At 38.0% G+C, this 25,352-nt stretch overlaps 7 protein-coding genes across 12 annotated transcripts in view; 4 read left to right on the forward strand and 3 right to left on the reverse strand.

Annotated features, from left to right (window-relative positions):
• The first annotated feature begins 281 nt into the window (after window positions 1-281).
• Window positions 282-840, forward strand: LOC111483702 (chaperone protein dnaJ 11, chloroplastic-like). The gene has a single exon (XM_023129968.1). It carries the CDS (start codon window positions 313-315, stop codon window positions 763-765), a length of 453 nt encoding a protein of 150 aa, XP_022985736.1. The 5' UTR covers window positions 282-312; the 3' UTR covers window positions 766-840.
• Window positions 841-2,475: 1,635 nt separating this feature from the next.
• LOC111483766 lies at window positions 2,476-4,678 on the forward strand. The gene has a single exon (XM_023130071.1). It carries the CDS (start codon window positions 2,606-2,608, stop codon window positions 4,520-4,522), a length of 1,917 nt encoding a protein of 638 aa, XP_022985839.1. The 5' UTR covers window positions 2,476-2,605; the 3' UTR covers window positions 4,523-4,678.
• A 359-nt stretch (window positions 4,679-5,037) lies between these two features.
• On the forward strand, window positions 5,038-6,960 carry LOC111483975 (thaumatin-like protein 1b). 3 transcript variants are annotated; one of them, XM_023130373.1, is made up of 4 exons: window positions 5,038-5,249; window positions 5,377-6,076; window positions 6,516-6,619; window positions 6,703-6,960. In XM_023130373.1, exons 1-4 carry the CDS (start codon window positions 5,102-5,104, stop codon window positions 6,714-6,716), a joined length of 966 nt encoding a protein of 321 aa, XP_022986141.1. In that variant the 5' UTR covers window positions 5,038-5,101; the 3' UTR covers window positions 6,717-6,960. The 3 variants fall into 3 exon arrangements, with proteins under 3 accessions (XP_022986141.1, XP_022986140.1, XP_022986142.1); XM_023130374.1 differs by having other exon boundaries at window positions 5,040-5,249; window positions 6,709-6,960; XM_023130372.1 differs by having other exon boundaries at window positions 5,039-5,249; window positions 6,516-6,960.
• A 2,181-nt stretch (window positions 6,961-9,141) lies between these two features.
• Window positions 9,142-10,793, forward strand: LOC111483967 (thaumatin-like protein 1). 2 transcript variants are annotated; one of them, XM_023130356.1, is made up of 3 exons: window positions 9,143-10,018; window positions 10,331-10,427; window positions 10,515-10,793. In XM_023130356.1, exons 1-3 carry the CDS (start codon window positions 9,288-9,290, stop codon window positions 10,659-10,661), a joined length of 975 nt encoding a protein of 324 aa, XP_022986124.1. In that variant the 5' UTR covers window positions 9,143-9,287; the 3' UTR covers window positions 10,662-10,793. The 2 variants fall into 2 exon arrangements, with proteins under 2 accessions (XP_022986123.1, XP_022986124.1); XM_023130355.1 differs by having other exon boundaries at window positions 9,142-10,018; window positions 10,331-10,793.
• A 1,025-nt stretch (window positions 10,794-11,818) lies between these two features.
• Window positions 11,819-16,205, reverse strand: LOC111483671 (anti-sigma-I factor RsgI6). 3 transcript variants are annotated; one of them, XM_023129924.1, is made up of 9 exons: window positions 16,031-16,205; window positions 15,890-15,924; window positions 15,634-15,787; window positions 15,379-15,551; window positions 15,195-15,296; window positions 14,014-14,160; window positions 13,297-13,935; window positions 11,932-12,267; window positions 11,819-11,888 (listed from the first exon to the last, which is right to left on the reverse strand). In XM_023129924.1, exons 1-8 carry the CDS (start codon window positions 16,113-16,115, stop codon window positions 11,932-11,934), a joined length of 1,671 nt encoding a protein of 556 aa, XP_022985692.1. In that variant the 5' UTR covers window positions 16,116-16,205; the 3' UTR covers window positions 11,819-11,888. The 3 variants fall into 3 exon arrangements, with proteins under 3 accessions (XP_022985692.1, XP_022985691.1, XP_022985690.1); XM_023129923.1 differs by having other exon boundaries at window positions 11,819-11,897; window positions 11,931-12,267; XM_023129922.1 differs by having other exon boundaries at window positions 11,819-12,267.
• Window positions 16,206-18,698: 2,493 nt separating this feature from the next.
• On the reverse strand, window positions 18,699-20,650 carry LOC111483674 (protein NUCLEAR FUSION DEFECTIVE 4-like). Its single transcript, XM_023129926.1, has 3 exons — window positions 20,216-20,650; window positions 19,307-20,124; window positions 18,699-19,236 (listed from the first exon to the last, which is right to left on the reverse strand). Exons 1-3 carry the CDS (start codon window positions 20,546-20,548, stop codon window positions 18,756-18,758), a joined length of 1,632 nt encoding a protein of 543 aa, XP_022985694.1. The 5' UTR covers window positions 20,549-20,650; the 3' UTR covers window positions 18,699-18,755.
• Window positions 20,651-24,677: 4,027 nt separating this feature from the next.
• LOC111483675 (protein HIGH ARSENIC CONTENT 1, mitochondrial) overlaps window positions 24,678-25,352 on the reverse strand; it is a 2,257-nt gene continuing 1,582 nt past the window's right edge. Inside the window, exons 4-6 of the mRNA XM_023129927.1 lie at window positions 25,128-25,198; window positions 24,994-25,047; window positions 24,678-24,915 (exon numbers count right to left, since the gene is read on the reverse strand). Coding sequence (XP_022985695.1) covers window positions 24,802-24,915; window positions 24,994-25,047; window positions 25,128-25,198 — 239 coding nt within the window. The 3' untranslated portion in view covers window positions 24,678-24,801. The remainder of the gene's footprint in view (window positions 24,916-24,993; window positions 25,048-25,127; window positions 25,199-25,352) is intronic.

Raw genomic sequence — 25,352 nt, forward strand, 5'->3', positions numbered from 1 at the left:
AAATTTCATACTATTTTTTTATTTTAAATTATCTAAAATTCATGAATCAACTTAGATAATATTTAAATTAAATGAAATTTAAGGTTAATCTACAATTTATTTTTTAAAATATATATATTTAAAATAAAAATTGAAATATTGTGGATTAATTTTTTATTTTCCAATTTTGCCCTCCAAATGGATAAGACTTCCACATACATATCATCGTCATACGTGAAAAAACGATTGATCTTTTTCCGCCTCGGCGCACTCTATAAGAAACCACTTCCTCTGCCCCTTCCATTTCATCGTCCCCTTTCAACAAAAATCTCAATGGCTTTCTCCTTGTTCACTTCCTTCACCCACTCCCCTCTCCGCCCATCCGTTCAGAGGCGGAATCCAGCAGTGGTCGCGTCGGCGACCTCCACAATGACGGATCGAACGACGGGGCTGCGTTTTGGCGTCGAAATGTCAATTGGGCATTCGTCGTTTTACGAGGTGCTTGGGATTCCGAGGACAGCTTCTAGCTGGGAGATCAAGGCGGCGTACCGGAAACTGGCGAGGATCTGTCATCCGGATGTGGTGGCGAAGAATTCGACGGAGGAGTTTATTAAGATTCAGGCGGCGTATTCGACATTGTCGGATCCGGTTAAAAGGGCGGATTACGACAGGGAGATTTATAGAGCTCGAGTGATTTCGGTTTCGGGTTTGTCGTCTGGGACGCCGGTGTCGGGGTATTCCGGTTACTACACGCGGCGGAATTGGGAATCCGACCAATGTTGGTAGCGAAATTGAATTAAAAGTTGTAAAAATCAGGGGCGGATTTCAAGAACAGAATTAGTTATGCTTTTAATTCTTCTTGTTATTATTATCTACTGTGAATAATTCTGAAGTTGGTGGAGCAAGCGAGCGAGCGACGTCGTTTTTTTTTTTTTTGTTTATTAAATTTTCAATTTCTCCTATTTTATTTATTTATTAATTAATTATTAAAAATGAAAGCTTCCCTACTCTCAGAACATGCTAGACAAACTTTTATATAAGCATAGCAATACTAAATTCTCATATATGAATCAAAGCAACACTAACGTTTACACATAAATCAAGATGATTCATGTACGACTATGGAAGATGAACTAAATGAATTTAATAGATTCATGAATCGAAGTCGAGAATGTACTAAAAGTATTCATGACAACTCACAACACCACAAACGCTCCATAATCAATTTAGGGAGTTAGGTACGTTCTTGTTCTTGAATAATTTTTCGACACAATCGTGATCCGAATTTAAAATTCTTTTCTAGCTTTGAATGGTAAAAATTCATTCTCGACAATTTGTTAAAGTTTGTTTTACGTTTCTTAAAAAGATTATACTCTAGAAGATATCTTCTTGTAAATAATGTGAGCTATTAAACAACGAAGATATCTCACAAAACGTTCTTTTGTGAATGGTGTCAATAAGAGTTTTCAAGTCTACAATGTACGGCAGCCAACACTAGGCTAGTGATTGTTCTAATGCCAATATCATTGTATAGCACGTTCGAGTAGATTTTGTATAGTGCATTAATGTTATTGTCTTGAGTCATGTGGCTTTTTTGTGCATTTTGGGCGTTGAGATTGTTAGCCAATATAGGACTCACTCCCAACAATTTTCAACAATGCTCCCCTCGAACAAAGTACACTATAAACCTCCCCTGAGGCTTATGGAGCTCTCGAATAGCCTCCTCTTAATCAAAACTTGACTCTTTTCTCGGGAGTCCTCAAACAAAATACACCATTTGTTCAACACTTTAGTCACTTTTGACTACACCTTTGAGACTCACAATTCTTTGTCCAATATTTGAGGATTCTATAGACACGACTAAGTTTATGGCATGACTCTGATACCATGTTAGTAATCACGACTTTCCATAATAATATGATATTGTCCAACTTTAAGCATAAGCTCTCATGTCTTTGGTTTGAGCTTCCCCAAAAGGTCGCATACCAATGGAGATACGAAGATAGTGTTCCTCCCCTGTAAACCTGACTTTGGTTTGAGCTTCCCCAAAAGGCTCCATACCAATAGAGATATGGAGATAGTAAACCCATGATCATTCCCTAAATTAGCCAATGGGAGTCACTAATAATCCTTAACACCTCAACCATGCCACGTTCTTTCAAATTAAAGCAATATAAACTCAAATTGCAATTAATGTCACAATAACAGAAGAATGGAGGTTTATTTATTTTTAAATGATGACAGGCTTAGATTTTGGGTGAATGATAATTTAGAGTATTAATATTTTAAAATTTTAAAATTTATTTTAAGATTATATTTACAATTAATAGAAAAAAAAGAAAAAAAAATATTAAAGGCTGTCTTTTTTAGAAAAAATGATAAAATACAATTCAAAATTGGGGGCCATAAATAGAAAGGTTTTCTATTTTTACAAATTAAAATACATAAAAGAAAAAATGAGAACATAATAGAGCCGAAATTAGGGGGGGGCCCACCTCTCGCCTACGTGTCCCCTCTCAATCCACCATTCCGACTGTCATGTCGAATTTTTTCTAATTCCCCCCCAAAAAAAAAAAGAAAAAAACAGAGGAATTTTCCGGCGAACAATCGGTCCCCCGTTTCGGCCATGGCCGGCATTGTCAAGGAGATCCTGGCAAGGCCCATCCAACTGGCCGACCAGGTGACCAAAAACGCCGATTTCGCCCAAACCTTCAAGCAAGAATGCATCGAACTCAAAACCAAAACCGAAAAACTCGCCATCCTCCTCCGCCAAGCCGCCCGCGCCAGCAACGAGCTTTACGAGCGTCCCACCCGTCGCATCATCGACGACACTGAGCAAGTTCTCGACAAGGCCTTCACCCTCGTCATGAAATGTCGTTCCAATGGTATAATGAAACGTATGTTCACCATTATAAACGCTGCCTCCTTCAAAAAAATCTCCACCCAGCTCGAAAATTCCATCGGCGATGTCTCTTGGCTTCTCCGCGTCTCCATCCCCGCCGAGGATCGCGACGATGAATACCTCGGCCTTCCTCCTATCGCCTCTAATGAACCCATTTTGGGTCTCATTTGGGAACAGGTCGCGATTCTTCACACGGGTACTTTAGAAGAACGATCCGACGCTGCCGCTTCTCTGGCATCCTTAGCTCGAGACAACGATCGGTACGGGAAATTGATTATTGAAGAAGGCGGCGTTGTGCCGCTTCTGAAATTGGCTAAGGAAGGGCGAATGGAGGGTCAAGAACACGCCGCGAGGGCCATTGGGTTATTGGGTCGAGACTCGGAGAGCGTGGAACAGCTTGTGAATTGTGGGATATGCTCTGTTTTCGCGAAAATCCTCAAAGATGGGCATATGCAGGTTCAATGCGTGGTGGCTTGGGCTGTCTCGGAAATGGCCACTTACCATCCCAAATGTCAAGACCATTTCGCTCAAAACAATGTGATTCGGCTTCTGGTTAGCCATCTCGCCTTCGAGACCATCCAAGAACATAGCCGCTACACCATTCCTTCCAAGCAATCGATTCATTCGGTGTTGATGGCTAATACTAATGGTTCCGAACATGGTGAAGACGAGTATAAACAAGTGAATCACCCAACTGGGAATCAATTGCCTAGCCAAATGCATAATGTAGTTACCGACACATTGTTTATGAAGAATCCTGTTAAGGGTCAGTCCAATACTCATGAATCACAAAACCCACAAAAGGGTAATCATCACAGCACTACGCGGTCGCACCACCACGCCGCACTGTCAGGGACTAGCATAAAGGGTAGGGAATACGAGGACCCTGCTACCAAGGCCCAAATGAAAGCCATGGCTGCTAGATCTCTATGGCAACTATGCAAAGGGAATGTTACCATTTGCCGCAACATAACAGAGTCGAGAGCTCTGTTGTGCTTTGCAGTTCTATTAGAGACAGGTTCCGTGGATGTCAAGTACTATTCCGCTATGGCATTGATGGAAATCACCGCCGTCGCCGAGCAGAACGCCGAGCTTCGTCGATCTGGGTTCAAACCCACCTCCCCTGCCGCTAAGGCCGTTGTGGATCAGTTACTGAAAATCGTCGAGAGAGCGAATTGCGAGCTGCTGATGCCGTCGATCCAAGCGATTGGACACTTGGCTAGGACGTTCAGAGCCACCGAGACCAGGATCATCGGGCCGCTGGTGAAGCTGCTGGACGAACGAGAAGCAGAGGTGTCAATGGAGGCGGTGATTGCACTGAACAAATTCGCGTGTACGGACAACTTCCTACATGAAAACCATTGCAAAGCGATCATAGAAGCGGGAGGAACGAAGCATCTAATCCAGTTGGTGTATTTTGGAGAACAAATGGTTCAAATTCCTTCGTTGATTCTGCTGTGTTACATAGCTTTACATGTTCCTGATAGTGAGACGCTAGCTCAAGAAGAGGTACTGATAGTGCTGGAATGGTCTGCGAAACAGGCGCACTTAGTGGAAGAACCCACCATAGAAGGTCTGCTGCCAGAAGCTAAGAGTAGGTTGGAACTTTATCAGTCCAGAGGTTCGAGAGGATTTCATTGATTTTTCTTCATCTTCTTCATCATCTTCTTCTTACAAAATCTGTATAATAATTGTTCTCTTTGTTCCATCTTTGATCAAAGTGTATGTAAATTAGTTTGCTGTGATTACTGGTAATGGATTAGAAAAGCCCTCCAGCACTCCATCCACCTTTCTCAACGTTTCTTCTCCCTCCCTTCTCGGTTGGATGATGAAAGTCTCACATCTGCTAATGTATGAAATGATCATGGATTTATAAGTGAAGAGTCGTGTTCGTCTAACACTCTCAACTATTGTGGTACGGTTTTCAAAACGTATAAACCCATGATATTCCCCTTACGTAGCTAAGGTAAACTTATCACACAAAGCTAATCGAGCTCAAAGCCAAACTTATCACACAATGCTAAACACTATAACCAATATGGTTCATGGAAAACCAAAAGTGACTGAAAAATCGAGTTTGTCGAATTGAACGGATTATAACTCAAATCGACCCGATTGTGAATCAATTTATACACAAAATTGAAAGTTGGTTGGTAAGAGCGGTAGAATTAGAATTAAATAAAGAAAGCGGAAAAAAGAGAGAAAGCAAAAACAGAGCATATGCTAAGGGATGTGTATTTCTCTCGCAACAAGGAAGGTAAAGTTCTTCCAATCCCATCAAAACCCCAATCTTATCTCTTTTCCTTCAATCTTCCGATGGATCGCTCACTCCTCCTCGCCACTCTTTTCACTCTTCTTCTTCTCCCAGGTAAACAAAATCGCGCCCTAAATTCCCCTTTTGTTTTCTGTTCTTCTGAATCCGTTTCTTAATCTCAACTTTTTGTGTTTTTGATCTATAAATTCACCCCGTGTTCTTCATTTTCCTGTTTCTCTAGATGTTCAATCGACGTCTTTTAAGTTAATCAACAAGTGTCGGACCACGATTTGGCCGGGTCTGTTATCAGGCGCCAACACCCCCCAGCTTCCGACCACCGGCTTCGCCCTCCGCAGCGGCAAATCCAAGATCGTTCCGGTCCCGAAATCTTGGTCCGGTCGGTTATGGGCTCGGACCCTTTGTGGATTAGATTCAGATGGGAAGTTCTCTTGCCTCACCGGCGATTGTGGGTCGGGTAAAGTGGAGTGCGATGGCGGCGGCGCTAAACCACCGGCCACCTTGGCGGAGTTTACTCTCAACGGCGCCGATGGGCTTGATTTTTACGACGTCAGCTTGGTCGACGGTTATAATCTTCCGATGCTGGTTGTGGCCAAAGGTGGAACCAGAGGCGGTTGCGCTGCTACCGGCTGTTTGGTGGATTTGAACGGCGCGTGTCCATCGGAGCTTCGAGTAGCGCGTGGTGGTGGTCGTGGTGGAAGTAGCGTGGCTTGTAGAAGCGCGTGTGAGGCTTTTAATGCTCCGCAATTTTGTTGCAGTGAGGCGTTCTCTACGCCTGACACGTGTCGTCCTTCTGTATATTCGGAGTTCTTCAAACATGCTTGCCCACGCTCTTATAGCTACGCGTATGATGACAAAACCAGCACTTTCACGTGCGCATCCGCCGACTACCTTATCATATTTTGTCCACTACCCTACACCAGGTAAATTTACTAAATTACCCCTAATTTGATTGGTCATTTATCTCCCAATTGTTTTCTGCCACGTGGATCCTATCTGTAGCATTGACCTGTCCATCTGTTCCAAATTTATTGATTGAATCAACATTTTTAGAGCTGCTTTGTAATTGGTCATATGAATCATTTAACCATGTTTTTAATTGATTTTTACCATTTTAAGGTCACTTTGACACGTACTTCGAATTAGATCTCGGTTCTATTAAGAGTTCATTGTCGGTTCTATTAAGAGTTCTTTGTCGGTTAGCAATGTTAGTAGCCTCGTAATCTTCGAGCCAATCTTATATTTTAGCTTGATATTCAAGGGATTATGGGTTGAGTTAATTAGATCATAAAAGTTGATATGAGTCCGAATTGTTTATGCAAACGTGTCTAATCTTGACTTTACGTGGGATCTAAATTGTAGTCAGAAAGTATTGAGTGCAAGGAAAGACGGGGCAGCGTTACCGCTCGTGAACAAGACCATGATGTACTTGAGAAGCCGAAGATCGATCAGTGTTCGATCGGCAGGTTTAACTCAATACTAATGCCTATAAATCAACAAAAACCATGCTGCCTCCTTGTGTTACTGACATCACAGCCTTCCCTGTAAGTTTCAGGCTTATAGTCTCGAAACGAGGTGTCGAGGGACGGAGAGGGGAGTTCGAGACGGGCGTATCGGCGACGATAGGGGAGACAGCATACTCAAAAAATGGAAGGCTTTTTTGTTTATACACAGTTGAAGTTGATTGATATTATTGTTTTGGAAGAATTCAGATTATTTTTTATTTTTAATTTGATGGAATTATGGAGTAAAAACCGACACTAAAAAGCAATATCGATTATGTGAGATTCACGTGGTTGGATTCTCTCTTTTTTCGGCCCCGTGGAAACAGGAAAAACGACATGTAGAATTGGATATTAATTCCCCTTTCAAAACAACCAACCACATCCTTTTGTCGTTTACTTACTTACTTTAATTTTAATATTAGTTAAATTAGATGAAATAATATATTTTTTCTCGAGAACACTATGAATATTACGATACGATGGGACCTAAACTTAGGTATGGTACTTAGCCACATACCCTTGATTCAAATAGAGTTGTTTAATGCTAAGTCAAGACGTCCTCGTAGAAAGTATAGTATGAGATTCCACATCAGTTAAGGAGAAAAACGAGACATTTTTTATAAGGGTGTAGAAACCTCTCCCTACCATACGCGTTTTAAAAACATGAAACTAACAATGATATCTATTAATAATTGTTTCAAATACTTTAATATAAATTTAGGGTATAGTTTTTAAATTCTCTCACATATGTATCTTATGAAAATCTAACATGAGAAAAATACATTATATTTTGAATTATCCAAACATATATATAACCCGACAAAATTAAAAGAACAAGGACAACTGTTTTTCTTTTCTATGGAGGCCTCAAAAGAGATGCATATACTCGAGACACGAGAGGAGAGTTAAGTGAGCGTTAAAAGGTATTATTTTTAGGCGCAAAAGGTAAAGAAAGAAAGGAGGATAAAGTTTGAGATTTACGATAATAAAAAAACCAACCGTTCCTTTCAATCATTATTAAATATATTTATGAGATTTGAATCAATTACTCGTAAAAAATTTGATAGTAAAAATCAAGATTCGAGTAAATAAAATAGGATTGATTAATAAATATTTAATTTTTTATTTTTAAGATTAAGTTTATAAATACATTTATTTTTATTTTAATTACAAATAAATTTTTATTTGTTGAGTTTTAAAATGAATAAATAAATAAAAAGAAAAGAAAAATAGATATTATGGGTCAAAATTTTCCAGTTCAATGCATAAAAAGAAGAGACTGTAGCAGGAGGAATCCAATGCTTTTGCCCTAATTACGCTTCAACAACCAATGGCCCACAAATTCATATCGGAGTCTATCAACGGTCGGCATCATCCAACGTGTCACTTTCAACACCCTTGATTATTGGGACCCTGCTTTCATTTTGTCTCCACGTTGGACTCTTCCCCACCATAGCAGCATCAGCACCTTCTGGTTTTCGGTGGGTTTGGATGAGACACGTAAAAGGACTTTTGTGGGCCCATCTCTTTTCTGGCAGTACACGTGGCTGACTATGATTGCATCTCCATGGACTCTACCATACACCTCACTTGCACCCAATAACTCTATGTTTTTGTTCGTACATATTCATCTTCATGCGAACAATTATGGAAATTTAATCACTTTCGCTCAAATTCTTTAATTTTTTTTTATTTTCACATATGGAGATATTTATTACATCACATAAAAATCCAAGAATTATAATAAAAAATATTGACGAAATTAATTTAAATATTTTTAGTGATTTTTTTCACTTACAATATTCAAGAAAATTAAACTATAAAATCTAAAATAAGTTAAATTAAAATTCTCATAAAATTTGTATTTTTCATTTTTGAGTATACTTGCTTTATATTAAATAATTTTAATAATTTAAAAAAATCTGGTGATAAATTTTATTTGTGGTCTTTAAAACTTATTTTGGCATGGATTAATCTTAATTAATATTTTATAATGTGGGGAAGTGTTGAGTTTATGGAGACTAATTATTTATAATATAAAAGGAGAAATAATTAAAATATTTTAAATTGAAATTAGTGGAGAAATAGTGTTTAAAACCATTCCCATTATTAGGAAAAGTATAAATTGAAATATTTTAATTTCTACTTTTGACAAATAAAAACCTTTTAATCATGTTTAATCTTATTTTTAATATTCTATAACTACCTTTTTAAGGAATATAGTGTTCATATTGCTAATATTATGATTATTTTTTTAATACTATAATTAATTTCCCAATAAAATTATATTTTAAAAAATGTACAAAAATTGAATATAAAAAAATTGTTTTGAAATTTTATTTTTAAAAAATAAATTGTTAGAAATTTTATTGAAGTTTAATTATTAAATCTTAAAAAGTAAAAATTGGAAAGTGAGACTAAAAATGATTGAGGAAAGAGAAAAGAGAGAGAGAGAGAGAGAGAGAGAGAGAAAGGCGTAACGCAGCGCCTCCTCCAATGTTATTACCCTTCTTCTTCTTCCTTCTTTTTCTCATTCTCCTTTCTCTCTCTTCTTTCTCTCTCCTCTCTCTCTGGTTTTTGCAGACATTTCTGACGGAATCTCTACCACCATAACCTCCGCTCCATTTCCATGGCTTCCTCGTTCCGCCGTTTAACCGCTCTCATTTTCGTAACACTCCACTTACTCGCCATTTGCAGAGCCGCCACATTCACCTTCGTTAACCGGTGCGATTTCACCGTTTGGCCCGGCATTCTCGCCAATGCCGGCAACCCTACTCTTGGCACCACCGGTTTCGAACTCCCCAAGGACACTTACCGCTCCTTTCTCGCTCCGACTGGTTGGTCCGGTCGTTTCTGGGGCCGAACTACCTGTAACTTCGACGGATCTGGTTCTGGATCCTGCGTAACCGGCGACTGCGGTTCCGGTCAAGTCGAGTGCAATGGCGCTGGAGCTGCCCCGCCGGCCACTCTCGCTGAGTTCACTCTTGGAACTGGCGGGCAGGACTTTTACGATGTTAGTCTCGTTGATGGATATAATCTCCCTATGATTGTTGAAGGAACCGGCGGGTCCGGTCAGTGTGCTTCGACGGGTTGCTCCACGGATCTGAACCGTCAATGTCCGCCGGAGCTGAGAGTTGGGGAAGGAGACGCGTGTAAGAGCGCGTGTGAGGCGTTTGGGACTGCGGAGTATTGTTGTAGCGGCGCGTACGGTTCACCGAACTCTTGTAAGCCGTCGGTGTACTCGGAAATGTTCAAATCTGCTTGTCCAAGGTCGTATAGCTACGCCTATGACGATGCTACGAGCACATTCACTTGTACCGGCGCCGATTACACCATTACATTTTGCCCTTCATCTCCAAGGTATTATCCATTTTATGTTCATGTTTTAACCATTTTTTTATAGTTCAGTATGAAATATTTTAGGCCAGATAGTTATTGATCGAAATGATTGAAGGAATTTGGTTAAGGCATATGGGATTCTGATTATAATAAGCTTAGTTAGCTGAAAATGCCAGTGCTATACTGCCAAAGATTCTCTTTAAGTGATGAATATAGAATAATTGTCCAGTGGTTGTGGAGCATTTGCTGCTGTCAACAAAGAACATGATGAACTAATATTATATTATACTGAAAGATTAACATGTGGGTCATTCATTCTATGACTTGGTGCAGCCAAAAATCATCAAGTTTTCCTACTCCAACAACACCTGATGCATCTCAAGAGTATGGATCTGAATCTGGGTTTGAGTCGGGGTCGGGGTCGGGGTCGGAGTATGGGATGGGGTATTCGGGAGCCTCTGGAACGGATATGTTAGGGAGAGGTGCGAGTTCAGGATCAGAGTTGGGGTCGGGGTCCGCGTCGGGATCTGGGGAAGCTATGCTAGCAGATGGGTCGTGGTTGGCTGGTTTGGCTATGGGAGACGCAGCTAAAACTGTCTCTCCTCCATCCATTATACTGTTTGTTGTAACGTTTATTGTTATCTTGTCTTCTGTATTCTTGTAGCCCTCTCCAATTTTCACCTATGTTTGGCTTTAGCTTTTTAAGTAAGGAACATTGAGAAGGAAAGGATCTCTTCCCCCCAGCTTGTAAAATGCCATCTTCTTGAATGATTCATTTTCTATTTAGTTTGGAAGTGTTTTAGTTCCGTTCAGTTTCTTAAAGCTACGTGAGATCCCACATCGGGTGGAGAGGAGAACGAAACATTCCTTATAAGGGTGTGGAAACCTCTCCCTATCATATGCTTTAAAACCTTGAGGGGAAACCCTTGAAGGGAAAGTCCAAAGAAATGAGTTTGGACTGTTACAAATAGTATCAGAGACAGTCACTGAGCGGTGTGCTAGTGAGGATGCTGGACCCCTAAGGATGGATTGTGAGATCTTACATTAGTTGGAGAGGAGAACAAAACAATTCTTGTTAGGATGTGGAAACCTCTTTTTAGCAAATGTATTTTAAAATCTTGAGCGGAAAACCCAAAGAAGACAATATATGTTACCGTTGAGTTTGAGCTGTTACAAATGTTATCCAAGCCAGTTATTGGGTGGTGTGCCAGTGAGGACGTTGGCTCTCAAGAGGTGGATTGTGATATCTTGCATCAGTTGGAGAGGAGTAAGGAATATTTCTCATAAGGGTGTGGAAACATCTCCTTAGCATACGTGTTTTAAAATCTTGAGAGGAAACCAGGAAAAGAGTTTGGTCTGTTACAAATGGTATCCAAGCCAGTCACTGGGGTGGTGTGCGAGTGAGTACACTAGCCCCCAAAGGGATGGATTATGAGATCCCACCTCGGTTGGAGAGGAGAACCAAACATTTCTTATAAGGGTTTGAAAACTTCTTCCTAACAGACACGTTTCAAATCTTTGAGGGGAAGCCCTTCAAAGAAAAAACTCAAAAAGAACAATATCTACTAGTCATGGATTTAGACCGTCACAAGCTATCACGGTAGTATGTTCCGTTTCATTATTGTATAAATCAACACATTGCTTGTGATGTGAACAAGTTGACAAGAACGGCTGGTTTTTTTGTTTCAGAGAAGGATCGCTTGGCCTGTAATGCAAGTCACAGGTCACACAGCCTTGGCTTTTCGTCTGTCAGATCATAAAAAAATGAAAAAAGATGCAACTTTTCAAAGCCCCTTTACTTATATTATCATTTTGGTATAGTGGAATATGAAGATTTGTTCAAGTTCCAGTGGAGATTATACAGATCACTCAAGTTGATGATCGAATCTTCAGTGTAAAAAGTAGGATCAGGCCAGTTCTCTATATAATTTCTTCTACAACTGAATGCTGAAGTGTTTGGTTTCATCACCAACTGAGACAGGGAAAGTTGAACTAACTGTTCTATTTTCATACTTAACATTAACTTCATATTCACCCAAAAAGCCATAGAAGCTGAAGGAGCCATGGTCGTCGGTCTGAGCTTCGATATCTCCGGTTCGCCATTCTTTTAGGAGCTTGTCGACGACGTTGCCGGCTGGGAGGTTCTGAAAGTTGCTGTCTGTCAAGCACATTTGGTAGCAGCCGTTTGGATGCAGCGCCGTCCATAGCACAATGCCACCCACTGCAGGGTGTGAGAAGCCTTCTCTTAGCACAGCCTCCAAATAAGAAGCCTATCAAAGAGAGAATTTCATGTCAAATGAAAAAGAAAGAGAGGCACATTGCCTTCCTTCATTCGTCTCGTTGGTTTTTTGTTTCGATGATAAACATTCTTCCATTATGTATCTCGAGGGTCCTTGAAAGTTCATGATTCTCGATGACATGCAAACCGTGTATTAAGCACCCAAAATTTCGGTATAGCTTGTGTCTTGTAAGAGCCTAAGTCCATCACTAGCGTATATGGTTTTCTTTAGCCTTTCCCTTCTTGGCTTTCTCTCAAGGTTTTAAAACATGTCTTAGGGAGAAATTTCTACACCCTTGAATGTTTCGTTCCCTCTCCGATCGATGTGGGATCTCACAATCCACTCCCCTTGGGGCCAGCTTGCTCACTGGTACACCACCTATAACTGGCTCTAATACCATTTGTAGCAGCTCAAACCCACCGTTAGTAGATATTGTCTTATTTGAACTTTCCCTTTTATTCTTCCCCTTAAGGTTTTAGTACACGCCCATTAGTTAGAGGCTTCCACACCCGTAAAAGTTGGACTTATCAAAACGATTTGAAACATAGAACAAAATGATTGAAAATCGAGATTCAAACTAATGATTAACCTTGGTATATAACAAGGTTTAAAGGTTGATATTCAAAATCAAGCGTAAATATGAGATTCCACATTAGTTGAAGAGGGGGAACGAAACATTCCTTATAAAGGTTTGGAAACTTCTCCCTAGCAAACACATTTTAAAACCGTGAGGCGGACGACAATACCTAACGAGCCAAAACAGACAATATTTGCTAACAGTGGGTTTGAGTTGACAAATGGTATCAGAGTCAGTCACTAGACGGTGCGAGACACTGGTCAGATTAGGGCTAGACTCTCTCCATAGTAGACGCATTTTAAAACCAAGCCCAGAAGGGAAAGCTTAAAGAGGACAATACCTGCTAGTGGTGTGTTCGGGTTCTAAAACTAAAATTATGCCGTGCCTATGGAAATTTACACTAATATAGAATGAACTTTGGTGCAACAGAACTGTTAAATTACCTGTGTTTCTTGATCCAAAGCTTTGCTGATATCAACCTCAGTGAGCCAAACAGGAAGGTTAAGAGTGGCCAATTTGTCCATGATGGCTCTCATTAGAGGTGGGTTAGGCACAGTGAAGTGACCCTCTAAACCAATCCCATCCATTGAAACCCCATTTCTTTTGAGTTCCTTAAGCCTATCAATATAAGAATCAGCAGTAGATTTCACATCACTGCAAGTCTCCACCACATTGAACTCATTCATAAACAGTGTAGCCAATGGATCAATCTCATGTGCTGTCTTGTAGAAATGCAATGTTGCATTACCACCAAGACCCTTTTCATAGAAATCAAAATGCAGCATTTCATTGCTCACATCCCAGTGTATGAACTCATCTCTGTATCTACTCAACAACCCCTTTATCCGCAAATCGACCGCTGATTGCAGCGCTGCCCCGGTGAGGTTCCGAACCCACGGCGGCGTGTACTTTGGATCCTCCCAGAAGATGTTGTGGCCTCTAGCAGTTATCTGGTTGGCTCGGATAAATTCTAACATTCTGTCAGCTGTTGTGTAGTTTAGAGCCCCTGGTTCTGGCTCTGTGGCATACCATTTTAGTTCGTTTTCGAAAACAGCTGCGTTGAATCTCTTCACAAACCAATCCTGGCAGTAAAAATGAGATGTTGATTTGAGAAACAGATCAAAAACTGGAATTTTGACTGCTTTTTTAAGATGAATTACCTGGTAAGGTAAATTTCCTATGATGGTTTTTGCAATGGCAGATCCAAATGGGAAGTCTTTGGAGATTTGTTTTACATGAATTACTGCTCCTTCTAACCTCCCTCCTTGTTTATCAGAAACATGAACTGTCACAGCTCGTTTCCTCACCTGTTCATATCGATTAGTCAAATATCAAACCAAAAAACTAACGTCACTTCTTTCCCCTCTCCAACTAATGTGGGATCTCACAATCCACCCTTTTGGGGGCCCAATGTCCTCGCTGTCACACCACCCGGTGTTTGGCTCTAATACTATTTGTAACAGCCCAAGCCTACCGCTAACAAATATTATCCACTTTGGCCCGTTACATATAGCCGTCAGTTTCACGGTTTTAAAACATGTCTGTTAGGAAGAGGTTTCCACACTCTTATAAGTGCTTCGTTCTCCTCTCCAACCGATGTAGGATCTCACAATCCACCCCCTTGGGAGCTAGTGTCTTCGCTGGCACACCGCTCAGTGTCTGACTTTGATACCATTTGTAACAGCCCAAGATCACCGCTAACAGATATTGTCCAGTTTGACTCGTTACGTTTCGCCATCAGCCTCACGATTTTAAAAACGCGTCTACTAGGGAGAGGTCTTCACACTCATATAAGGAAAGTTTCGTTCCCCTCTCCAACCGATGTGGGATCTCACAATCCATCCCCTTGGGGACCCAGTGTCCTCACTGGCACACCGCCCGGTGTCTAACTTTGATACCATTTGTAACAACTCAAGTACACTGCTAATAGATATTGTCTGCCTTGACCCGTTACGTATTGCCATCAACTTATGGTTTCAAAACGCTTATGCTAGGGAAAGGTTTCTACACCCTTATATGAAATACTTCGTTCCCTCTCCAACCGATGTGGGATCTTACAATCCATCTTCCTTGGGGGCACAACGTCTTTGTTGGCACACCGCTTGGTGTCTAGCTATGATACCATTTGTAACCGCTCAAGCTCACCACTAACAGATATTGTCCAACTTAGCCCATTACCTATCGCCGTCAGCCTCACATTTTTAAAACGTGTCTGCTAAGAAGAGGTTTTTACACCCGTATAAGGAATGTTTCCTTCCCCTCTCCAACAACGTGGGATCTCACACAATGCCATTTTCTTGGCAACCAAACAGAGGATTGATCAACTCATTTTCAAACTTACAGTATTGATCTTGAGTTCTTGATTAACCCTCCACTCTTCTTCAGTAAACGGCTGTAAAGAAGCGCTATCAATGGCTATATTAGCATCTCCATCATCAAAAACCTGTAAAAAGAACAAAGAATTCAATGAACACCCAATTGAACTAAATCGAATGCCTTAATTCAGAATCATTTTCTGCTCACACCTGAAAGAACAGAATAGAGAAATTTGAAGGCGAGTTCAGAAAGAATCCACCTTTGAGAAAAGACCAACAGCCACGCTTAGCCAAAACAGTGCCTATACAATTGTGAGTATCATTCTCAGTCCTGAGGCTTGCCCTCACAACACTTGACACTGCTCCTCCTATCTTCACCCAACCTATCATCCAAGTGGCTCTGAGTTAGCTGGATTCTGATCTTCTGGCTCGAACAAAGAACACGAAGAACACGAAGAAACTTACTTGAAAATGAATAAAAGGTATGGTCTGTGAGATTGCGCAAGAGGAATGCAGGGGAATAGGTAGCAGCTGAAGAGCTCCCAGTGTTTTGGAGAATGGAGGGTCGATTTCTAAGGATTCCTCCATTGTAAAGTGGCTTCTCTGGACGTAATTTACACTATCAAAGAACCCCATTTGAAAAAGATAGCTCCTTTTCAGCTTCCCATTTCAGGAACAGAGCAAAAAAGTTTGAAACTGATAGAACAGAGCATAATATTACCTCAGTGTGAGCTGTGTAATCGTATAAAGGCCCATCTGCAACAAACAAAACAACCCCACAAAAAGATAAGAAGAAAACACAAGATTTTCCCAAGAAAATGACAGAAAATCAAAGAGATTTGAGATTTGAGAGAGAAGGGACCGTATGAATCAACAAGAACAGCAAGAACAAGGTGAAGCAAGAAGATGAAACCCAGAAAAGCAGAGAAGGAATGGAGTTTTGTCATGGTGTAAGGAAAAAAGTGAACTTTGAAGGGTTTTTTTAAAGAGAGGGAAAGAAGAAATCACAAGAGGAACAGTGAAAATCTGTTCACAAGCTCTCTCGACACCATTTCATGTGACTCTTCCCATATAAAGACAGAATTTTTTTGCCTTCTTGTTTTGTCATCAAACATCTAATTTAATTGTTCTTGGAAATTATAAAAATGTTTTGTCTCACTCTTACCATGTTTGAAGTGATTTAGGGTTAGTTTCGATTGTGTTTTCGTTTAAACACGTTTTTTTTTTTTGTCGATTTAGAGATAAAACGTTCTATATTTTTCGAAAGTGTTTTTAAGTACAACTTTTTGATTTAATAACTTTAAATTTGTATTTAAGATAATATGACTAACTCTCAAATACAAATGCTATGATTGTTCATCGATGGTCGGTTGAGTGGCATTTGATGACAATTTGTTGCTTGCAATGGACGAGAGTGGTTGCTAGTGGGTGGTGGTCGTAGTGGTCAATAGCGATCATGGAGAGGAGAGTTGTCGGAGAGTATTTGAGTCATTTTCATATATTACGAAATTTTGGAAGGAATTCTCAATTAAACATTGATAAATAAGTTTCTTAAAATTTAAATTCAAATGTTTCACTAAAAAAATTTATTTTTCAAACTTATAAAGATAATTCAAATGCAATCTTAATTAATTTATTTATTTATTAAAAACCGAGGAAAAAAAAACATGAAATGAGAAACGTTATGAAGTGTATATTTTGATAATCCGACAAGAAGTTCATACAAAAGCTCAACAAATACCACGATTGGCCACAGTAGCCCTAAAACTTAGGGTTTTAGTGTAATAGCTCAAACTTACGGCTACTGGATATCGTTCTCTTTAGGTTTTTCCTTTCAAGTTTCCCCTAAAGATTTTTAAAACGTGTATGCTAGGGAGAGATTTCCACACCCTTATAAATAATGTTTCGTTCCCTTATTCAATCGATGTGGGATCTCACAATCCACCCCCTTTGAGATCGAGCAAACATCCTCACTGACACTCATTCCTCTCTTCAATCGATGTGGGATCTTACGTTTAAAGTTTAGTCGTAAATAATTAACGTGTTTTAAGAAGAATGGAGGATATACCGGGAGACAAGGGAATAATAATACCTCAATTGCCCATTCCTTTCTAACTTCCCAAGTGGGGAATGCAGGGAATTGGAGGGGTTGAGAGCCTTTTTGAGTGTGGCTCACATGAAACAATTCATCCACTTCCTAAATGCCCTTCCCACCCACCCACTCATTCATTCACATGGACCATACTTAAGTATCGGGGTGAGATTCTATATCAATTGGAGAGGAGAATGAATCATTCCTTAAAAGGGAGTGGAAATCTCTTCCTAACTCACACATTTTAAAATTATGAGGTTGATGGTAATACGTAACAAGCTAAAAAGTGTGAAAATCTCTTTCTAACAGACACATTTTAAAATCATGAGGCTGATGGTAGTAAGCAACGGGCTAAAGGGTGTGGAAATCTCTTCTTAACCGATACGTTTTAAAATCATGAGGCTAATGGCGGTACATAACAGGCTAAATGGAACAATATCTACTCGTGGTGAACTTAAACTGTTACACTCTCCTTACTAGTTGTTTTATCTTTTGTTTCTGTTTCAAAGCAATCAAACACAAGCTTCTCATTCATGACTTCGTAAGCTAAATGTCTCCTTAAAAATTAAGACACGTTTGTTTCTAAGCTTTTCGAGTGACTTTTCACCAAAATTTAATATTCTTTTTATTTGAGGTTAGTAATATTTTTAAGGTCAAATTAATTAAAATATCTTAAATTTTAAAAAAGTTCAAAAATATTAATTTTGGTTAGAAATAGTTAATATTTTGTTGCAAAAATATTCTTAAACTTCTAAAAGTCTTTTTACAAAATAAATAAATATATATATATATCTTAAAACTTTAAAAAATTCCTTAATATCTTTAAAATTTTGAAATAACTTAAAAAATATGCTTGAACTTTTTAAAAAAAATTTAAAAATAAATTTATTCTAGTGTTTGATTGAAGTCCCATATCAGCTAATTTAAGGAATGATCATGGATTTATAAACAAATAATACTCTCTCCATTGGTACAAGGCATTTGGAGAAGTACAAAGCAAAGTTAGGAGAGCTTATGCACAAATAGGACAATATCATATATATATTAATAATAAAAGTATTTTTAAATTTTAAAAAAATAATTTAACAGTATTATTAAAAATTTAATTAAAATTAAAAAGAAAAAGAAAAAAACTATGTAAAGATAAATTTTAACTATAAACTTATAATTAATTTTTTTTTAAAATTTTCTTATTACGATGGCCAATATACAAATTCATTCTTTTAAATAAGATTCTTATTTAATAAAATCCATAATTAATAATAATACAACTCTAATTACTCACTACACGACATTGATAAATACCTAATTCCACTAATTTTTAAAATATTAATAAAAATAACATTTATTATATATAAATGTTATTTTTATTATATTAATAAAAATAACATTTATATATATATATATATATATATATATATATATATATATATAATAAATGTTATTTTTATTGATGGGTAAAAATTCCCATCAATCCACCAATTCTAAATCATCTTCAACTCAACGAGCTATTATCGCTGCTTCCCTTCTTTGATCTCTTGTTACCTTTCAGCTTAGAATAAAGCCCCTTGGTCCTATACGCCAACCAAATGTCCAAACCCAACCCAATCCCACAAGCCAACGCCATCACAACAAACACAATTCTATAGCAATGCCCGCCGATGCACGTGTTCCCCCCGCCCTCCGTTGGGGTTGCCTCCATGTCGTAGAGGAATCCCGCGAGAAGCCCAGAGAAGAGGAACGACCCGATTGGGAGGTTCAAGATCAAAATGTTGTAGATGAGACCATAGTATTTGAGGCCAAAGAGCTCCGAGGCTGTGGGGACGGTGATTGAGAGACGAATACCGTAACAGATCCCGACTATGACCGAGCCAATGTAGAGAGACCCCGGCATTGCCATCGCCATCAAAATGTAGCCAATTGTCATTAGAATTTGAGATGCTGCATTCCATAAGGGTCTTGGTGTGCCCAATTTCCTGAAATTGTGTGATTATTAATATTGATTCATGTTTAAATTCATTAGTGTTGACTTTTGGGGGAACTTACTTGAGGAAATGCTCGGAGAGGGAACCGGAGAGGATCCGGCCGAAAAAGCCCCAAATGCTTATGAGAGAGACGAACATGGAGACATCGGCGTAGCCCAGAGCTAATCCGATCTGACCCATATTGTTCATCACCGCCAATCCGGTCCCAACTCCACATAGGAACGATATGAACAATACCCAGAAATCAATGGTTTTCACCGCCTGAATAATCGTGTGTTCTTCTCCGATCACTGGCCGTTTCTGCTCCTCCTCTGTTATTTCCTCCTTTACCGGAGCGGCAACGGTGGCTTCTTCCTTCAACAGCGGCTCCTCTGTTTGCGTCTCCAAATCCGATTGGGCTGAATTCGAGTGGCAATTCTTGAAAAACGAGTACATCGGAATGATCAAAGGGGATCCGAGGAGAATTAGTAACCCGACGGAGAACAATTGGGAGACGACGGTGCCGAAGTTTTTTATGAAATCGAAGCACAAGAGATAGACGGCGACGATGACGGCTAGAGCGTTGAAGATGGCGAAGAAGTTGGATTCCTCCTGGGTGTCGGCGGCGGTTGTCGGAGGTGGGATTTCGCGGAGGAAGAACATGGCGAAGAGACAGACGGCGAAGGGGACAACGGAGAGCATGACGAGGAAGGAAGAAGGGTCGTTGGAAAACAGAGCAGTACAGAGATCGGTGAAAATCGCGGTGCTGAGACCAACGTAGCCTTTAAGTATGCCGGAAACAGGGCCGCGATTCTTCCGGAAGTTTCTGATACATGTCACCAACACCGCCGTGTTCATCCATGTCGTGCTGTTTCCGCCCATACACAAGAAAATGCACATCTGACCCAAAAAAAAAAACGTCATTTTTTAACAATCAAAGAACAGCTCAAGATTTGATATCTTGACCCAGAAGGTAAAGTTGAAGAATGACCTGCCAATAAGGAAGCGGAGAAATCCTCTGGCTAACGACGAGCCACTGAGCGCCATAGCCAAGAAGGCCTTCCAAAGATCCAATGAGCAAGATGACCCACGTGGGGAAACGATCACAGGCGATTCCGGCGAGTAAGCCAAAGGCTTTACCGACGTCTTTCGCGACAGAGAGATTATTGAGCTGAAGTTGGGTGAGATTCATCAGAGACTTAAGGACGTCGGAGTAGTTGGAAAAGGTGTAATTGTTGCCGGAAATGGCCTGAACCCACACGGCGGAGACAAATCCCAACCATTTCAGCACCGTCGTTGAAGGCGGCAGCTTCAAAGACCCCATGAACAAATTTCTTGAAAAAAAGATCAGATTTTTCAGAGAACGGTTTGAACGGCGGAGGAGAGGGATCTTAATCTTATCGGGGGGTGATTTGAAAATTTGACCGATTTTATAAAACGAGTTTCCACATGATGAAATTACTATTATACCCTTGTGTGTGGGCCCAAACATTTTTCATATCTATTATACCCTTTCGTATTTATTAGTTGAAAATAAATGGTATTATGTATATTATAAAATTAAAAAAAAATTTATTCCTTAAATGAAAAGAAAAAGGGAAAAAAAGACGGAAGGAAAATGAAATTTGATTTTGACGTCTATTATTTTTTTAAAATTTATTAAAATAAATTTGACTATTTTTTATAAATTCTTTATTTTGCTTTTTCGCTTTTTTTCTCTTTTTCTCTTTTTATTTTTCAAGCATTTAAGACAGCGTCGTCGACTGTTCAGCGTGTGTAACATCTCCGAATCAACTCATCATATGGTCCTCCGTTTAATAAATAATACTAATTATATTTTACCTAAAATAATCAATAATTCATATTTTAAATTCTATATCTATATATATTTCTAAAAATTTAAAATATTTATATTCACTAAAAACTTACGATATTATTTTTAAATTTTTATAAATATCTCAAACTATCATTTAGGTCAGTGTTGAGTGGACTTTTTATATTCGAATATTTTTATTAATTTTGAGTTATTTTATTTTTATATTTAAAATAAATATTAAAAAAAATATGTCAATTTAAGTGATAAGATTTATTAAATTTATTAAAAAAAAAAACAAAGTTGTAAATATAATTTTGGTTTAATTTAAGGTATGTAATTTTAAATTTGATTTATTTTAATTCTATTTTTTAAAAGTGACCAAAGTTAGATTAAAATTTCAATAAAAGTGAAATAAAAAGAATAAAATAACCAATTTTTCAGATTAATTATAGTTTATTGCAACTTGAGTGATGCGCCATTTGAAGACCTGTTTATTTTAATTATTTTAGCAGTTTATTATATATTTTTTTAATATTAATTTAAGGCACTTTTTTGTTTATGGTTCTAGACCCATCGAGGGTGGATTAGTCTTTTCGTACCCTGTCACTTTTCAGTCTTATTTGACCCTTCAATCCAAAAGTCAGATTCGAAATACTTTCTTTTTATCTCCAAAAATAATAATTAAATATATTTTTTATTTTTTAATTCACCGTCGGTGAATATTAAAACTGCCTATAAGTAAATTTGCCATAAATATTAAAAGCTTATAATTTTAGAGGATAATTTATAATCTCCTATTATTTCTCTAATATAAAATTTTAAAATGTCATGATTTAATTTTTGTATTTTAATAAATATTAAGGCTAAACATTTTTTAATCAATTAATCAATTAATTAAAAGAGAATTTATAGTTACTTTCTTCTCAATTAAGTCTTCATTATTATGATTATAAAACTTTAATGGGTTCTTCTCATTTTAGGAAAATATTAGGTAAAAAAACAAGTTGATGGACAATGAGAATATAAATTACATTTCTAAAGTGGAATATATAATTTAAAAATTAAAATAATAGAGACTGGGCCAACCATTTATTTTTTAAATCATTTTTTTGAAATTTTATGTGTAAAGAATGAAATGAAATATAAATTACTTTATTTTTCGGCCATTTCTTTGTCGTTTTTATTTTTAAAAATATCGATTAAAATATTGTTTTAGTACAGAGGTAAAACGATGCCGTATTGACGGGAATAGAGGGGAGGAAAACCACACAGTCTTCATAACCGACAGAGATATTTTGGAAGGGAACAATAATTGGAGTCGCTTATCGCACGAACTCCACACAATTTAACACGTGCGGATATTACTTATTATATATATATATATTAAATATTTACAGCCTGTTTTGTATTGCCGACCATGGTTCGAGGCTGCCCCACTGTCCTTTCCGGACACAATAAACTAAACAAAATAGTAAAAATAATAATAACATTGAAACTCTAAATTTAAAAAAAAATAATTTTTTTTAAATTTTAAAAAGTTTTTTTATATGTTATTTTAAGAGTTTTTTTAAACAATAATTGTTATTTGACATCATTATTTTTTTTTTTTACCATCAAAAGGTTTGGAATATGAAAATTTGCAAATTTTAATTAATTTAAAACTATGGTAAATTATTACAACTTTAGTCTTATATGAATATTATAAAAATAAATTTAATTAATACAAGCTAAATTTTAAGTATATATATTACGAAAATAATTTATAATTCTATAGTGATTTAATATTTAGTGCTTCTTTTTTCTTTTTTTAAATAATAAAAATAGATTAAAATTTTGTAATTATTTCTGGTTTCGTATTATTTATTATTATTAAAAAAAATAGAAGCATGTACAAAATAATCCATTATTATTTCATTTCTTTGAAATTTTAAATTAAAAACGTAAAAATTGGACATGAATATAAGTTTTAAATTTTAAATATAGAAAAAAAAATCATATTGTAATTTATAAGTAATCGGGCAGCCGGTGTCAGATGGGGCAGGGGCAGCGGGCAGAGATTTGATAAGCGACATTGGTTATTTTGAAAACCATTGCAAAATGACGAATTAGGCTTTATTATATTTTTTTTTTCAAATAAAAAACGTTCAAAATGGATGTTGCTTATTCACGTGGTAGGTACGGTCACGTTTTTTTTTTTATTATTATTATTTACAGCCTGGCTTTGTCCCACTTTTTTTTTTTTAATTAATAATTATTTTTATAAGTAAATTATTGGATTGAACTGATAATTACTACTAATATGAATAAAATATTTTGCTCATAATCTGTGAAGGAAGTCGGAGTCGATTTGGATTGGAGATAAGAGTCGCAACGCTCGTCAAGAATTGTGAGTATTGATTTTCTTTTATCGATTTTGGACTCGATTATATGCTTTTTGTAATTAAAACACTATATATGAAAAGTTGGATTAAAACACTACAAATTTCGTGAAGTAATTATGTTGATATGAATTACGTAGAAAGATAATCGAGAATTTTGGGGTTGCGTATTGCTGAGGAAGAAGGACACACGTTAGGCCGTGATTGGGACACATGTCAAGCGAAGAGGCGGGTGGCGCATGCGCATAGGATACAACCTGGTTCGACTCTGCTCCATACCCTACCCAAGTTTCGCACAAGACCTGTAAGCCCACCTATCTGCATCGACCCAATCTAGCTTCACGTGGGACACGTGTCTCCATGAGAGAAAGTCGAAGGAAAAATAGTGTGCCCATGGAATTGAACCACGCCTTCAGTCAATCGGTGCGTGACACATGCACAATTTAGAGATTAGGGTGCTACAGCTAGTGCAGTTTACATGTAAGCCTAGACTAGTACATTTCCAGTAGACCTTACACCCAAGCATCGTGAGTGATAAGAGGTTTAGGCATGTGTGCACCTATAGCCTAGTTTGGCCTGTCCTAGAAACAAGAAAGGGGGTTTAAACCGTCTGGACGCTCCTAAGAACCTAATAGATTCCCACAACATCTAGATATAGTTAAAGTAGCTTATTCAAACCTCGAGCCTAGTAAAGTTACTATTTAATGTAGAGTCGAGATAAGACTGATGTCGTTATCTCGTTTAACTGATCTGAAGAAAGACTAATAACTACACGGGTAGTTAGCTCAAGATAGGAACTCTTATTGAGTGTAGAAATGGGTGAACCCGTAGACCCCATGAAGATGAGAACCCCTATTGAGTGTAGGAACCAGTCAACGCTGACGCAGCAACTCCATAAACCGATCTTGGTAAAGATTAAGGACTACATGGGTAGGTGGTTTAGGGTGAACACTTCTATTGTGTGAAGGAGCGAGTCAAGGCTGATATCGCAACCCAATCTTAAAAGGGGACTAGGGACTACATAGGTACACGACTCATGATGAATCAATTGGAACTTTGAGACCTACACAAAAGCTTAGAGCGGTGTAAGGGAGTAGGTCTGAACCTCCTAAAAACTAGAGAAAAGTTGTGGAAACCTACTATGAGATGGAGACGATGAGAGCATCCTTATGGAATGTAGGATCCCTCCCTAACCTATGTGAGATCTCACACACCATGTAACACTGGTTGAGTGCACTCGTGCACCCATATGCAACAGGTATCATAAAGCTTTTAATATTACATTGGAGCAGGAACTTAGAAACTTCTTTATTTTGCACAGACAATGAAACTTGCAGGAACTAAAAACACAGACAAACAACAAACATTCTGTCCTTGAAGTGCTCAACCTCGGAACTTACAAGCTATTTTGAGCTCTTCAGCTGGTTTGTCTCCAGCAAATCCACTGTCAACCCAAGCAGAGTACCCTCCTCCCATGTTCTTCACATGCTCATACCCCTGAAATTTCCCAATAAATCTCATTACTTACTCATCTTGTTAACCTTACAATTTAGTTCTATCAACCTCGAATCTCACCGCGTTACGAAGATCGATGCAAGCGCGATGTCCTCTACCACCACTGTTGCAAGCCTGCAAATTTGTTCAATGATCTACTCCTTAAATCTGCATTGGGATGCAAAAATGGCTACAAATATGTTTTTTCTTCTTACCACTACTACATGATCTTCCTTCTTCAATATAGATGTAACTTGTGCTAGAAAGTCAGGATTCTTTACTCGACCTATTCGTTGGTAAACGTTCAGATTCTATAGGATCAAACGTATAAGATTCGAGAAATAGTAATCCAAAAGAGTGAAGGTGTAAGAGAAAAAATGGCTACAAATATGTTTTTTTTTTTTTTTTTTTTTTTTTTTTTTTTTTTTTTTTTTTTTTTT

Source organism: Cucurbita maxima, unplaced genomic scaffold (assembly GCF_002738345.1).
Source record: "Cucurbita maxima cultivar Rimu unplaced genomic scaffold, Cmax_1.0 Cma_Scf00009, whole genome shotgun sequence".
Classification (NCBI taxonomy): domain Eukaryota; kingdom Viridiplantae; phylum Streptophyta; class Magnoliopsida; order Cucurbitales; family Cucurbitaceae; genus Cucurbita; species Cucurbita maxima.

Excerpts from the sequence above, each read along its gene's own strand:
- LOC111483766 (XM_023130071.1), top strand. The coding sequence starts at position 2,606 with ATGGCCGGCATTGTCAAGGAGATCCTGGCAAGGCCCATCCAACTGGCC.
- LOC111483671 (XM_023129924.1), bottom strand. The coding sequence starts at position 16,115 with ATGACAAAACTCCATTCCTTCTCTGCTTTTCTGGGTTTCATCTTCTTG. Across the intron at positions 15,788-15,889 it reads ATTACACAGCTCACACTGAG|TGTAAATTACGTCCAGAGAA; the intron begins GTAATATTATGC and ends GTTCTTTGATAG. Across the intron at positions 15,297-15,378 it reads TCTCTATTCTGTTCTTTCAG|GTTTTTGATGATGGAGATGC; the intron begins GTGTGAGCAGAA and ends TTCTTTTTACAG.
- LOC111483967 (XM_023130355.1), top strand. The coding sequence starts at position 9,288 with ATGGCTTCCTCGTTCCGCCGTTTAACCGCTCTCATTTTCGTAACACTC. Across the intron at positions 10,019-10,330 it reads TTTTGCCCTTCATCTCCAAG|CCAAAAATCATCAAGTTTTC; the intron begins GTATTATCCATT and ends GACTTGGTGCAG.
- LOC111483975 (XM_023130372.1), top strand. The coding sequence starts at position 5,102 with ATGCTAAGGGATGTGTATTTCTCTCGCAACAAGGAAGGTAAAGTTCTT. Across the intron at positions 5,250-5,376 it reads CACTCTTCTTCTTCTCCCAG|ATGTTCAATCGACGTCTTTT; the intron begins GTAAACAAAATC and ends CTGTTTCTCTAG. Across the intron at positions 6,077-6,515 it reads TGTCCACTACCCTACACCAG|TCAGAAAGTATTGAGTGCAA; the intron begins GTAAATTTACTA and ends TCTAAATTGTAG.
- LOC111483674 (XM_023129926.1), bottom strand. The coding sequence starts at position 20,548 with ATGGGGTCTTTGAAGCTGCCGCCTTCAACGACGGTGCTGAAATGGTTG. Across the intron at positions 20,125-20,215 it reads CTCCGCTTCCTTATTGGCAG|ATGTGCATTTTCTTGTGTAT; the intron begins GTCATTCTTCAA and ends TTTTTGGGTCAG. Across the intron at positions 19,237-19,306 it reads CTCTCCGAGCATTTCCTCAA|GAAATTGGGCACACCAAGAC; the intron begins GTAAGTTCCCCC and ends ACACAATTTCAG.
- LOC111483702 (XM_023129968.1), top strand. The coding sequence starts at position 313 with ATGGCTTTCTCCTTGTTCACTTCCTTCACCCACTCCCCTCTCCGCCCA.